Raw genomic sequence first — 14,206 nt, forward strand, 5'->3', positions numbered from 1 at the left:
AACTTGAATATGAGTAAGGTTTTTTCCCTTGTGTTCTCCCCCCAGACAAATCAACTTTTTTTGTTTGTTTGTTTGTTTAGTAGCCAGAAACTAGGAAAATACTTGTCAATGAAAAGACTCATTCATCTTAATGTGCATCAGGTTTGCACATAAATTCGCTGCCTTTAATAATGACACCACAAAGTTAAGGATTCATGTATACATAGATGAAGTAAAATAAATTTCCTTCACTATCTCTGGATTATACACACTGAATATGAAAGTATACTTTAAAAGACTCCATACATACCCTGCTATAACTAGCAGAAGTACTGATGGAATCAAACAAGATTCTACGTAAGAGCCTGTACTGTCTTCTGTGAGAAAATTAATTTCCTAGCAAAAGAAGTCCACTGAATGGCGACTACAACATTGAAAAAAAAATCCCTTATGTCTCTTTAACTACTGGAGAGACTTCTAATGATGTTCAAAAATTGTACTTCTAAGTTTAGCAACAAAGGGCAATGACTCAATGACTAAGAAGTTCTTCCAATGTCAGTGACTTATATATTCACAGTTATAAACAGAAAGAAAAAATGAGAAATAATTTCTCCCTCAGCTTTTGCAAACCTTTAGTTTGCCACACATTAGGACATGACCAGAGAATCATAGAGTGGCTTGGGTTGGAAGGGACCTTAAAGATCACCTAGTTCCAACCCCCTTGAACAAGATCTAATCTAAACAAGACTTTTAGAGGAGTCTTCTCTCTGAACTTTTGAAGTCATCCAGCTGTTTCATACAAATGCTTTAAGGTCAGAGGGGCTTTGGAGAGAAACAAAGGCGCGAAGAGCTGCAATGAAACTGAGAAGTTCAAGTATCATCCAGAGAGAGCTTGGAAAAAGTTTAAGCAACTGTACAATTAGTTCATGATCACAGCCGCTACAGAAATGAAAATATCAATTTATTGCATTAGTCTGGCAATTTGCATAGCTTCCATGTCCAACTTAAAGTGCCCAACTTGCACTGATGTAGCCACAACACCTTTTGTTTCTATTGAACAAGAAACCTAAGGCGCAATCAAACTTAAACACTATAAATTTAAGTTCAGGCAGGCTTAAGACCATGCTTATACACAAACTGCAGTCACATTGTCAGAATATAAACATATTTCATATTGTTTCCACTTACCCTGTGAATTATGCCTGATGAGTGAATATACTGAAAAAAAAAAAAAAAAGAAAGCATTTTTTAGTTAATTAGGTTCTGACTTTAAGAAGTTGCCTGGGGAGTGGGGAGAGAGTACTTTTTCATGATGCTAAAGTAATCTGAAATTAGAAAAAGTTTACTTCCTTACACAGAAGATTTTTTAGCGTTCATGTAATTAAAATTGCATTTTGCCCTACTCATCCCCAAATAACTACATGTCAGTACACCAGGTTTGCGTACTGTGTAAGATTGTGCAGTTTTTCTCATTATTCCTATACATAAGATCCCGTTTCTAGTAATTTTTGGCACTGCAGAATCACAGAATGGCCAAGGTTGGAAGGGACCTCTGAAGATCATCTAGTCCAAACCCCTGCCGAGCAGGGTCACCTAGAGCACGTTGCACAGGATGGCATCCAGGCGGGTTTTGAATATTTCCTGAGTAGGAGACACCACAACCTCTCTGGGCAACCTGTTTCAGTGCTCTCCCACCCTCACAGTGAAGATGTGCCTGCTCATATTCAGCCAGAACTTCCTGCGCTTCAGTTTGTGCCTGTTGCCTCTCATCCTGTCGCTGGGCACAACTAAAAAGAGACCGGCTCCGTCCTCTCGACACCCTCCCCTCAGATATTTATACACATTGATGAGGTCTCCCCTCAGTCTTCTCTTTTCCAGGCTAACCAGACCCAGTTTTCTCAGCCTGTCCTCGTACGACAGGTGCTCCAGTATTTTGTTCATCTTAGCAGCCCTCTGCTGAACTCACTCCAGGAGCCCCGTGGCCCTCTTGTACTGGGGAGCCCAGAACTGGACACAGTACTCCAGGTGAGGCCTCACCAGGGCTGAGTAGATGGGGAGGATCACCTCCCCTGACCTGCTGGCAACACTTCCGAATGCACCCCAGGGTACCGTTGGCCTTCTTGGCCACAAGGGCTCATTGCTGGCTCATGGTCAGCCTGCTGTCCACCAGGACTCCCAGGTCCCTCTCCGCAGAGCTGCTCTCCAGCAGGTCACCCCCCAGCCTGTACTGGTGCTCGGGGTTATTCCTCCCTACGTGCAGGACCCTGCACTTGCCTTTGTTGAACTTCATGAGGTTCCTCTTGGCCTAACCCTGCAGCCTGCCCAGGTCCCTCTGAACGGCAGCACAGCCCTCTGGGGTATCAGCCACTCCTCATGTCATCAGCAAACTTGCTGAGGGTGCGCTTCGTTCCATTGTCCAGCTCGTTGATGAATATGTTGAGTAGCACTGGACCCAGTACTGACCCCTGGGGGACACCGCTAGCTACAGGCCTCCAACTAGACTGCACCACTGAGCACAACCCTCTGAGCTCTGCCATCCAGCCAATTATCAGTCCACCTCACTGTCCACTCATCTAGGCCGCACTTCCTGAGCTTGTCTATGAGGACGTTATGGGAGACAGTGTCAAAAGCCTTGCTGAAGTCCAGGTAGATCACATCCACCATTCTCCCCGCATCCACCCAGCTAGTCATCCCATCACAGAAGGCTATCACATTGGTTAAGCATGACTTCCCCTTGGTGAATCCATGCTGACTACTCCTGATCACCTTCTTATCCTCCACGTGCTTGGAGATGACTCCAGGATGAGCTGTTACATCACCTTTCCAGGATGGAGGTGAGGCTGACTGGCCTGTAGCTGCTGGGGTCCTCCTTCTTGCCCTTTTTGAAGACTGACCTGACACTGGCTTTCTTCCAGTCCTCAGGCACCTCTCCTGTTCTCCACAACCTTTCAAAGATGATGGAGAGTGGCCTGACAATAACATCAGACAGCTACCTCAGCACCCGTGGGTGCATTTCATCAGAGCCCTTGGATTTGTGGATGTCAAGTTTGCTTAAATGATCTCTGACCTGATCCTCTTTGACCAAGGGAAAGTTGTCCTTTCTCCGGACTTCCTCTCTTGTTTCCAGGGTCTGAGATTCCTGAGGGCTGATCTTAGCAGTGAAGATTGAAGCAAAAAAGGCATTCATTCTCTGTGTTTCACCTTGTGGTACCTTCACTAGGTACCAGTGAGAAGAGTCTAGCTCTGTCTCCTTTACCTCCCCCCATCAGATACATATAAACATTGGTAAGAGGTGCTCCAAGCCTTGTCTTCTCCAGGCAGCCCAAACTTTTTCCTGAACAGAGGGAAAAAAATTCCCTTCCCTTCACCTACAAGCTATAACGGTACCCATACAGCTAAGACTGTGACAGGGCTCTGTTGCTACAACGGCACAAAGCTAACTGCCCTGCCTGAGTCCTTTTCTGAAAAGCTTTCTGTCCACTGGCTGCCCGAAGTCCCAGATTCAGCATTTTACATTTGCAGTATAGGGTAGATCAGTTTCTTCTGCCTATTACTTCAGAACAGGCAAGCCTTAACATCACCCCTCGGAATTGCCAAAGTGCTTCACAGGATTTCCTGGGGCGACCACAAGGGGCTGAGAGAACAGAAATGTTCCCCAGAGCACAGGCTGTAAAACCACTACAGCAAATGAAGAACTGTGAAACTCTGTTTCTGTCATGGATGTGCACGAAGTGCATCAGGATGGGAGGAAGCAGATGCAAAAAGAGGAAGTTTTTCAGCTGTACAGAGAGGGTACAAGTATATATATATTTAAAGAAACTTATCTATAAGTAGCTAGGCTCCCAACAAATGGATGAAAAGCTGGCGTCTTCTGCCAATAGCCATCTTTATCAAAGATATCACAATGACTACTTACATTCTAAATCATCTCAATGTCTTTGTACGGAAGCCTCCTGATTTTCCAGAGCAGATGCTAATAATGTTCTACAGGCTATTTTTGCTGGTGTGACTGTACACAGTAAGGAAATAACTAGCAGACCCAGAAATTTCTGCACATAAGAACGTAGCATGTAGAAACAGGAATTAGAAGGACTGCACCCTTTTGAGTTTTTGTTAAGGTTCTGGGGGAAGAGCATGGTTTTGTTGGTGTTCTCACCCCACTGAAGGTTTTATGAGTGGTCACAGCACCAAAAGTCATGTTAACACTTTGGGGAGAACCTATATATTTTCTAAACACTTCTCTTTATACAAGACTACTGAGATTACGTGAAATAGGACTTTTTGCAAATGTTAGCTTTTTTGTAAACTGGAAAACTGGCATTGAGCTGCAATGTTTCTTTAGCAGTATTTTTAACAGCATTTTCTTATCTGCTGGTAGGTAACAGCATTGGAACTATGTTAGTCTTAGCTCATAAAATTTTCCATTTCAGTTCAACAGCCTTCTGAAACAGGATCCTATTCTTGCTGATTTTCCTTATTGTTATCCATTTGTTGCCAGATTATTCATTGCTCGTGCCGTAAAAGCACTCGGACCATAGCAGACACACCCTTCACAGTGTTATTACCATTCTACCTGAACAGTATTTGATTCAAGAATCCAGCTTAACATGTGCAAAGTGCCTTGGAACACAGGAGCTTTGTGCATAATCCTAAAGACAATTTTTGGTAGCATTCATAAATCCTCGATAGCTAGGAAGCTATCCAACAGTTGTCAAAATTCTAAGCATTCTTGTCTGCATATGTAATATCTACACAAAATAAAAATCTAATCAAAAGGGAATTAGAAAAGACTCAGGAAGAAGTATTCTAGGCAGCATGCAAAATGAAACTGAGGAGTGACTTGGCAGGGAAAGAAAAACTGAAGAGGAAATGGGTGAGGGGAGAGAAGGGAAAATGGTGAAGCTGGAAGAAGAACACAAAACTAAAGACAGTAAATAGGGATGAGAAAAGGAGAGGACTGGAGGAGGTAACTATTATCATGAATATGGCAAAAGAAGCTTGAAAAGGTAGGTGTTTGTACAGCCCAAGAGCTATCCTTTTATTCTCAGTGTACAAATAAAGAAACATGACTGCCACCCACATCCTCAGACCTCTAGGAACACGAACCCAACTGGCATTCCAGCAGAAAAGGGACCCAGGATTGAAAGAGCTGAAAACTCCAGTCCCATTCCACCTACACAAGGACATTTATTTTCAGCTTGCCTTCTGTATTCTTTAACAATATGAAGCTTTTCTGTCAAACAAAAAAAAATGACAAAAGCCCTTCCAAGTTGCAAGCATATCCAAGTACTTTACAGAAAGGACAAATGCATACTGAAGTTAACAGCTGTATCACCACCACCACCACCACCCCCTGCCAAAAGAGAGTCCATCAAAGAAAAAATGTGCAGAAAAACAATACACATTATGAAATGAGAGGCTTAGCTTGGGTGGGATGTTGAAATAGTTTTACAACAAAGATCTACAGAATTGCATATTCCTCCTTCCCAGGTGTTGCAAATATTTTCCTCTACAATGCCTCAGCCAAGCACTGAGTATACGCTTTGTTTCCACCCGCCTCCAAAGCAAGCGACCAAAGTAAACACAGATGGGCTGTCTTTAATTCAGAAACGTTAGACCTGAAAAAGATTTACATGCAAAATATTGTCAGATCCTTTCTTAAACAGCCAATTAACTGATATTGTTAAAAGAAGCATTAGAAGTCAAGTTACTGACCCATTTTCTTTTTCTAATGTATGCTAGCAATACTGTTTTCCGCTTAACCCACTTCCTAGCACAGCCCATGCTGCAAGAATCTCAAGAAGTAAAAAGCCCTGGAGCATTCTTACCGGATAATTTCTTAAAGATACTTCCAACTAGGTGTGTTACTGGGGCTGGATGAATTGGTGCAAGAAGAAACCAAATGCAACACATGTAGACCGTTCTCAAATGTTTGCTTCACAATATGGAATGACAAAGCATAAGAGTTTAGCACAGTTGTGCTCTTCAAAAATGTGAGATAGAGATTGGAAAAGACACAAAACATTCAGGTGAACCACTGCTAACAGAAGATCTAATACAGCTGCTGAGACCAGGCTGCAGGTTCAAAGCCTGGATCAGAGGCGAATTTGCCAATTTCTCTAAACCCGGCTTTAGTTTGTATTTGTAGAATGGAATTGCAACATTTAAATGCCAAATGGTTGGATAAAATGTAATTGCTTAGTATATGTTAAAGGCCGTATCACTTAAAATCTACCGAATGAAGAACGTAAAACTGTAGGTAGGGTGAAGGAGAAATGACTAACACAGGAGTCAAGAACAAAATGCATTTACTAAGTATTGTGATGAAAATAAAACAATTTACCTGTCCTTCTTTATCTGTTAAGTACAGAGATACAAAGGAATTTTGTGTACACTGTTACTGATGTTCTTGTCCAGGGACAGCACGCTGTCCTGCAGTATTATTTATTTAAACAGCGTTTGGCAATACCAATACAGATCTGAACAAATCAGCATCCTGATTGATGTGACACACTTCCCTGCATCAAAACCGCTGCTGGATTTCCACTGTGCAAGCACATCCCTATCCAACACAACCCCCCTTCTAGCACGCCGACTCCACTTAGCTTTGTACATGTGCAGAGGAAAGTCTGCCTATATGCTGTGTGTTGCAGGACCATAAAACAAAAACAGTATCGTGCGAGGAACAACCAAAGGAACCACATTCAATCCTAGACAGAGCCATTCTATGGCCTTGTTACAAAGCATGTCTTCAGAACTGCAAAAGGAATTAAATGGCCATCACTGCAAGAGAGCCTGGCTGCAGCCAGCAAAGCTACGTCAAGGGATTTACAACAGTAACATCTCACCTGAATTCTGAATTCTTGTTGTTCTGAATTCTTGTTTCTTGCTCAGAAAGGCATTTGAATATATAAATAACACAGATGTGTTCCAGAGAATGACTTACCTATTCACATTCAGCAGTGAGCTTTAGTGCTTAGCAGAACTGGACTCTTAACACACAGGGACCAAAGTGACATTTGCTGTGGTCCTTGAACAGTCATCACAACCAGTGTGAGCACCTGGAGTCAGTGAGGGTCACACTCTGTCTCTGCGACAGAGTTTCACTCCAAAATACCACACCTACAGGTTAATAGATATGTATGGCGCACATATACCACACACGTATGTATGGTATTAACATATACATACACATACACACTCCCCACATCCCAATCCCTTATATATATATATATATATATATGCTCTTCAGCAGAGCACAGAAAGATACTACACTTACAGCAGTGATCTACTCTGATCTACCATGTCTAGCCAACAGGATATTAAGTTTGGCTTGTCTCAAGTCAAGGGAAGACCTGTCTCTGAACTCTACAGCTGTTTCATTTGCAGACTCTGTACCCTCCAACCAGCCACAGAAAGAGGTGTGGCAAAGCAGCACCACAATCACTACTGGGGAAGAAGGCAACTAAAAGTCACAGCAGGATTTTCTGGTTTATGGAAATAAGGCAGTCATGGTCATCCTGGATCAATGTATTACAGACCTTGAACAACTACCCCAGATCTTTTCTTGTTGCTTGAAAATGAAACAAAACAAAAATAAAACAAACAAACATAAAAAAAAAACCAAAAACTAAAAAACGTTACACAAAAAAACCAAACCAAACCAAAACCAAAACCAGCCCCACCAGGTAACATTTATTATCACAAAACAATTGCTACGTAGAATGTAAATACTTGTACCAAACCAGGCGAGATAAATGTTATCCTGCTATCAAATGATAAGTATTTATAGCTCTCTATAATGGTTTACTAGGAAAATAGATTGTGAAATGAAAATAAAAGTGGCAAACCTTTAAGCCTTTTAACATCTGATATACAAGGAACTGGATTCGGTCTTCAGTTAGTTTCTCATGCTTCATTATTTTACTTAAGTCTGTTCCCATAAATGGCATGACAAGGTAGCTAAAAGAGAAAGAAGGAAAGAAAAAAAGGACAGAATAAGTCTGTTTGTCAAATAAACTGAAGTATAATTGTATGTTATAGTTCAGTGACAATATTAAATTATAGATCATTCTGTTTACCAAACAATTCTACCACCTTCCCCCCAGGCCCTCCAAGTTTCTGAGTTTTCATCTTTTAAGACTGTCATGAAGAGGTATCGCACAACCCTGTCAGTGGTTATGGAAAGTTGCTAGTTGCCAGGAGAGTACAGACACTGAACTAGATAAAAGGCACCTAATCAAGAGCCACATGACACTTCAAAGATATCTACGCAGAAAACTAGGACATTCACACATGATATTATCTATCTCACTATCACAGGGTAACCAAACTGCCTAGATGGTTCATTCTAATAGACGAGGTCAGATGTAACAGAGATTAATTTTCATCTAGGATCATAACCTCCTTTATCTTTGGTACTTCATACTGGTGAGGACATCAGCAACAGAAAGCCTGAGAACGTCAAGGCGGCACTTCACCGCTAGTCTTCGCCTAAGGTACAAACCTGTTCTTTGCATTGCTTGTAGGAAACTCAGAGTCTGTCCTTAAAGTCAGGCCTGGACAGAGGCAAAGCCAGTCACGTCTGGCACCAGAGGATAAAGTCACCAGTTTTCTTCACAGTATGAAGAAAAGCAGATGCATTTTCATCAAGAGAAGGATTAGATGTGATCGTTGTTTCATGGAGACAAGTTTTACTATGTAGACTTAAATAGGTTTCCTCTGGTTAAAATATACAAACAGTATTTCTTTTGATTTCTACTTTTAAACCCGCTCAAAAACTTCTTTTACTGTATTAGAGTTATAATTATAAACCAAATAGATACTGAATATAAAGTCAAAGGCAAATGGGACACTTGGACTTATAGATAGTATTTTCAGCATTCCCTAGGTACCAAACCTTTTTCCCCAAGTCTTTGGGGACCAGGCATCAGGTTCCCAATCCAAGCATTCACAGACAAATTTGCTACTGTTTGGACAGAAAATATGTGCAATTTGATTCAGTAATTATATAGGACATAGCAAATATGGAGAAAAGAATGAAATTTTTTCTCTCTCTTCAAGCATGACCCACAAGATGCTTATCAACAGACCCAGTAACCTAAAAAACTGAGTTTGACCTCTGCTTTGTTGATGTTCTTGGATGTTGAAAGCATATTAAGATATCCCCCCACTCATATTTATTAAATGCATTTTCCCAGAGGTCATGAATATTTGAAATGAGACAGAAAAAGACATTAGTGAGTGTTACAGAAAAAAAAAACAGAGGTAGAAGGAGGTGAGACGAGAGAAATAAATAAATATCTACATGTCTTTTACTACCGGTAGTGACCTTCAACATTCATTAGGATTTTGCTAGCCTGTTATCACCTGCACAGATCCCAGGGCTCTGGATGGATAATGAGTTAGGTAAACAGACAAAGTTCAACACAATATATAACCACCAAGCACTGTAAAGAACAGGGCAGGAAGACTATTTTTACACACACGCAATGTGCTAAGTTTACAATTTGATGATTTCAAATCTCTAACAGTCAAACTGATAAATGGCAGGGAAACAAAATGTAAGGGAGGGAAAATCCATTCCCACCTGAGTCTGTAAACTCAAACTTTAGTAATAGTTTACGAACAACGCATTGGAATAGAACAATAGGATAAAACATTAGGAGCTCACTTGAACACTTTGTCTTCTACTTAAAATTTGGCAAACTTATGTTTATTATTAAATACGTATTTACAATCCTGAAGTCCTCAAATAATCTGAAAAGGTTAGGCGCTTGGTTAACAATTCGCTTCAGTGTGGACTTGATGCTTATTGAACGCATTTAAGTTCCTTGCAGTTCCAGTTAAAACCCCCACATTCTTACACCATGAGGAGTAGCAACCTGCTCTGGCACATTTTGTATGACACAAGAGCAGACAATGCAAGGAATACAGTTAAAGAGGATGAAGAGCAGCTGTCCAGTAGGACTTCCATTGGTGAAGATTTATGCATCTCTAATTTTGTACACTACATCAGTCAGCTGAGCTTCTGACTCTGAAGGAAAATCAACACAAGCGTGAGCAGCGAAAGGATGTTGACTGTTCCTTCATAAAGGAGATGGGATTTGTCTTTAATCATCATTATACTAAGTGGTAGAGCAAAGGAGCAGGTGATAGAGCAGCAGGTAGAGTAGGAGCATGCTCCCCTCTGGACAGGAGGGCTAGAAGTTAGCTGAGAAACCCAAGGTCTCAGATAAGATCAGACCTGGGGGCTGGCTCTGGTGAAACCACCTGCCTTACTTCTGCTACGTCTACCCACAAATCAGCTCGAATTTGATCTTTATACAACAGGCCACAGATAACATCTCATGGCTACTCAGCAAAAGGAAAGTCTCCCTCAAATAACTCATCTGACCTTCCGTTCACAAAAGCTGTTTCTCCACTTTTGTTTCAAATGTACACACATCTAGCCCTGCGCATCTCTGACAGCTTGCCAGAAGTCCTGAAAGTAAATTTTGTCCTAGGTTGTAGTTTTAGCCATAAATGTGTCTCACCTACTTGACTTGCACCTCCAAAACTTGGAGGATGATTTTAGGCTCACATTTAAAACACAATCCTTGAATGCTAACCATACACACGTGCATTTTATTACACATGTTATGTAATAAGCTAGCACTACAGGCAATATGGACAACATCTTTTTTTGGCTCAATGGTGGCTTAAATGTATGAACACCTAGTCCATGTTTTCTGTGCTTCATTTTCCTCATCTTCCTGTCAGATAGCTTTCTCTACTAGCATACAAATATGCTGGGTTGTTTTTTAAATGCAGGTACATTTGAAGAAACCCAGCACAGTTCTACAAATGTAACATGAAATCTCCATTAAGCCCAAGAGGCCTTAATGGAGATTTCTGACCACTGTTTCTGTAGTGACTTGGATTCACAAGAACTGCAGCAGGATCCATACAGACACTACGTATCTGGTGTCTGAGATGCTGCCAAAAGGGAGACATCAGAGAGACGTACATGCCTGGTGCTAGAAATGATCTATCTCATGTACTGCTTGGATCATTTTGGCCTACGGGGTTAGTCAAGAGGGAGTGCAGACCACCCTCAGCTGGATGTAAGAGACTGTAAAATCAGCAGTGGGAAACCACACAGGGAGCACAACAGAGCAGAGCTCAGATATTCACAAAAAAAAAAAAAAAAAAAAAAAAAAACCAGCAGCAACAGCAGTTTTGAATTAATTTTAGAATTAGGATGGACCACACTGGAGATATGCTATATAGCAGGCTTGACTTTCAGACTGCTTGCTTGGTTAAGAATGGCTCCATCATTTGATCAGTCTGGGCCTTAGGGTACAAAATCAGATCTTAAAAAGTGGGCTAGGCAATCCATCAAACTGTGATTTACCAAGGCCTCAAAGAAGTATTATGCACCCGATAAAACAGATGACTGGTTCTAACGATAGTCTGAAAACCTACTGCTTTTGAAGATGCATGTAACAGTTATATTAAGATGGGATTCAGAAAAAGCCATGAAGCAACGGGTTTGGAATTCCCCATTATTAAAAAATGCAAACAACCAGTCCTCCAAACAAGCAACACTCCCCTGCTCCCAAACAAAAACAACTCAAAACTTACAAGTCATTAAATTTCTCCAGTGTTATATCTGGTGTGAACACATCCAGTATTCCAATGACCTGAAAATAAGGGGAAGGGAGAGAAAAAAACATGGATTAATACTGCCTTAACACAGATTCCTGAACTGCGTAGTGAGTGGAGAAATATTATAAAAAACATTTTCATAATGAGACTAACTACAGGCATAAAGATGGCAGAAAGGATACCTGATTTAGTGCCTAGCAACATCAGGATTCGTTATGTGTTATTTTTTAACTCTAAGGGTCAATTTTGATTAAAAAAATAATGTATTTACCTAAATAAAAGTTCAGAGGCTTACAATTTTATATAAGAGGAGAGAGTATCCTTTAACCTGAATGGCTTAAGTGTTTAAAATAAACCAGATATACTAGTGTATAATCTGAAGCAGTCAGAAGTGCTACTCACCAGCTGGGCACGCATTGACAGCAATGCAGACCACATTAAGCGCCTTCTCATTTCACTTGTGAGGCAACTTAGGTAGGCAGATTGCAATCCTTAACTGAGAGCGCGAACAAGAAACTAGATCTAAACTCTTTTTATTAGAGCGTGCATTATCAAGAGCTTAACATGATTTACTCTGGCTTATATCTTGGGTTCTCCTTAAGAGCATTTTGTGTCAAACAGCGGGAGCAGGGAGGGGAGGCCGAGGCTCTGCCAGCAGCCAGCCAGTGGCACTGGGCTACTCGCAGCCTTTCCCGGGTGCAGGCTGCCACGTCGGTACTGGAGCACGGTATTTGGGGCTGGTGGGAACGCACGCTGTCTACAGCAGCAGCTTTTTGGGTTGGTCCTTTAACGTGCCTCTGGCAGCTGCCTCCTCTAACGCAGCTTTTAGAGGCAGGCCACGAGTTCAGGGTTACTGTGGTACCGAGAGCTTGAAAGCCACGCTGAGAAAAGGCATCGAAACAGCTGTGACAAAAATGATGACATTGGGCCTGTAAGGCAGACTACAATGCCATCACCAAACTCATGCCAGGGCCGTCTGGCCCTGATTTCCTTGTTAATGCAGACGGGTTCCGCGACGGGTTTCTGAAATGTTTTTCAGAAGCTAACCACTTCACCAGGGAGCGCCTGTCTTCCTGCCGTCAGCACGCCTCTGGAGCATTAACCACTGCGGCCGGCTCCGTATGGGAGAGAAAGCAACAGTAACGGAAAATGAAAGAGAATACAGGTATTATTCCTCAACGACTTGTAACATTTATAACCTTATTCAGACCCATCTCCTTGGCTGTATGGTTTAGGGATTACACATCAAACTAGAACTGTAGAAAATTACAAACTTTAAGAAAGAAAACATGGCAAACAACATATTATGTTTTCTGATGTTACCATCAAAGTACTAAAAGTGCCACAAAATTCACTTTGATAACAAAGCAGGACATATTTGGGACATTATTAGTATGTCTTAATTGTTCCTCAAAATGGAGATCTTTAAAAAATTATGTGGAAGTAAAGAGAAATGCAGAGGGAGCTGAAATGCTGTAAAAGATAGAAAGACAGAAAGATGATAGAAAGAATGATAAAAGAAAGAAAGAAAGAAAGAAAGAAAGAAAGAAAGAAAGAAAGAAAGAAAGAAAGAAAGAAAGAAAGAAAGAAAGAAAGAAAAAAAGAAAAAGAAAGAAGACTTCCTTTACTTAAAGCTTTAAATAAAAATACCCAACTCTCGTGAAATCCCCAGTGCATGTATTTTTATCCTTTCCACGTCCAAGGGATCTACTACAGTTAGCCTGGATATTATCAAAATGTCATAAGGATGAACAAGATAGAAAATTTAATAAAGATGAAGACAGAAAGCTTACAGCTCTTTATCTTTGTGACCATATATATCTTTGAAAAAATCACTAATAATATTTTCCTGAGGACTGTTACATGAAACTAGTTAAATAATATAACTACCATAAAACAATAATTATACCCACAGAGGATGTGGTCGTTATTTAAAGCAATACCTTCAGTTCTAATAACACAGTGAGAATCTGTATATTTTTATATGACAGTTTTACATAAAGTTCTCCATTACTACATGGAGGACGGAGGAATTAGGAAGATGTATGGGACAACACGGGAGGATAATGCATCTCTAAGGGTGTTTCCTAAGGCAGTGTGTGTGTACACACACACAGAGCATACACAGTCAGAAAAGCTGTGTGCTCTCCATATGCCAAAGATTTCAGTATTAACAGAAGTATTTTAACAATAATCTTATCCAACACGCAATTCTTTCCCTATTTCAACTTCTTCAGAAGTCCTGCTTGCTCTCTTCAAGGAGATATTTCCACGCATTCATTTACCTGAGCTATTTGCCTAAGCAACATGAAACATATTGAAAATAAACTCTACGATGTAGGAATATAGCAGTGAATGGTGCAGGGAAAACCCCACGAAAAGAACTGACGGAGCAGAAGATGAAATGATAAGGATGCTGTACTGCATCCATCGCTACACAAAAATGTTATCAGATGCCTGCTGTGAAACACAGGAACATAAAGAACACGTTTCAATACACAGAATGCCAGACCGAAACCAAACCAAAAACCCAACAACAACAAAAAAATCACCTTAAAATTCACTAAAATTCTCTGTT

The 14,206-nt window shown here is 40.9% G+C and overlaps 1 protein-coding gene across 1 annotated transcript in view; it reads right to left on the minus strand.

The window, feature by feature from the left end:
• MAPK12 (mitogen-activated protein kinase 12) overlaps nucleotides 1-14,206 on the minus strand; it is a 36,907-nt gene that overhangs the window by 14,186 nt on the left and 8,515 nt on the right. The window contains exons 3-5 of the mRNA XM_080552040.1: nucleotides 11,605-11,663; nucleotides 7,830-7,941; nucleotides 1,168-1,197 (exon numbers count right to left, since the gene is read on the minus strand). Coding sequence (XP_080408166.1) covers nucleotides 1,168-1,197; nucleotides 7,830-7,941; nucleotides 11,605-11,663 — 201 coding nt within the window. The remainder of the gene's footprint in view (nucleotides 1-1,167; nucleotides 1,198-7,829; nucleotides 7,942-11,604; nucleotides 11,664-14,206) is intronic.

The sequence above is a fragment of the Anser brachyrhynchus genome (assembly GCF_964034855.1).
Source record: "Anser brachyrhynchus genome assembly, chromosome: 1".
NCBI classification, from domain to species: domain Eukaryota; kingdom Metazoa; phylum Chordata; class Aves; order Anseriformes; family Anatidae; genus Anser; species Anser brachyrhynchus.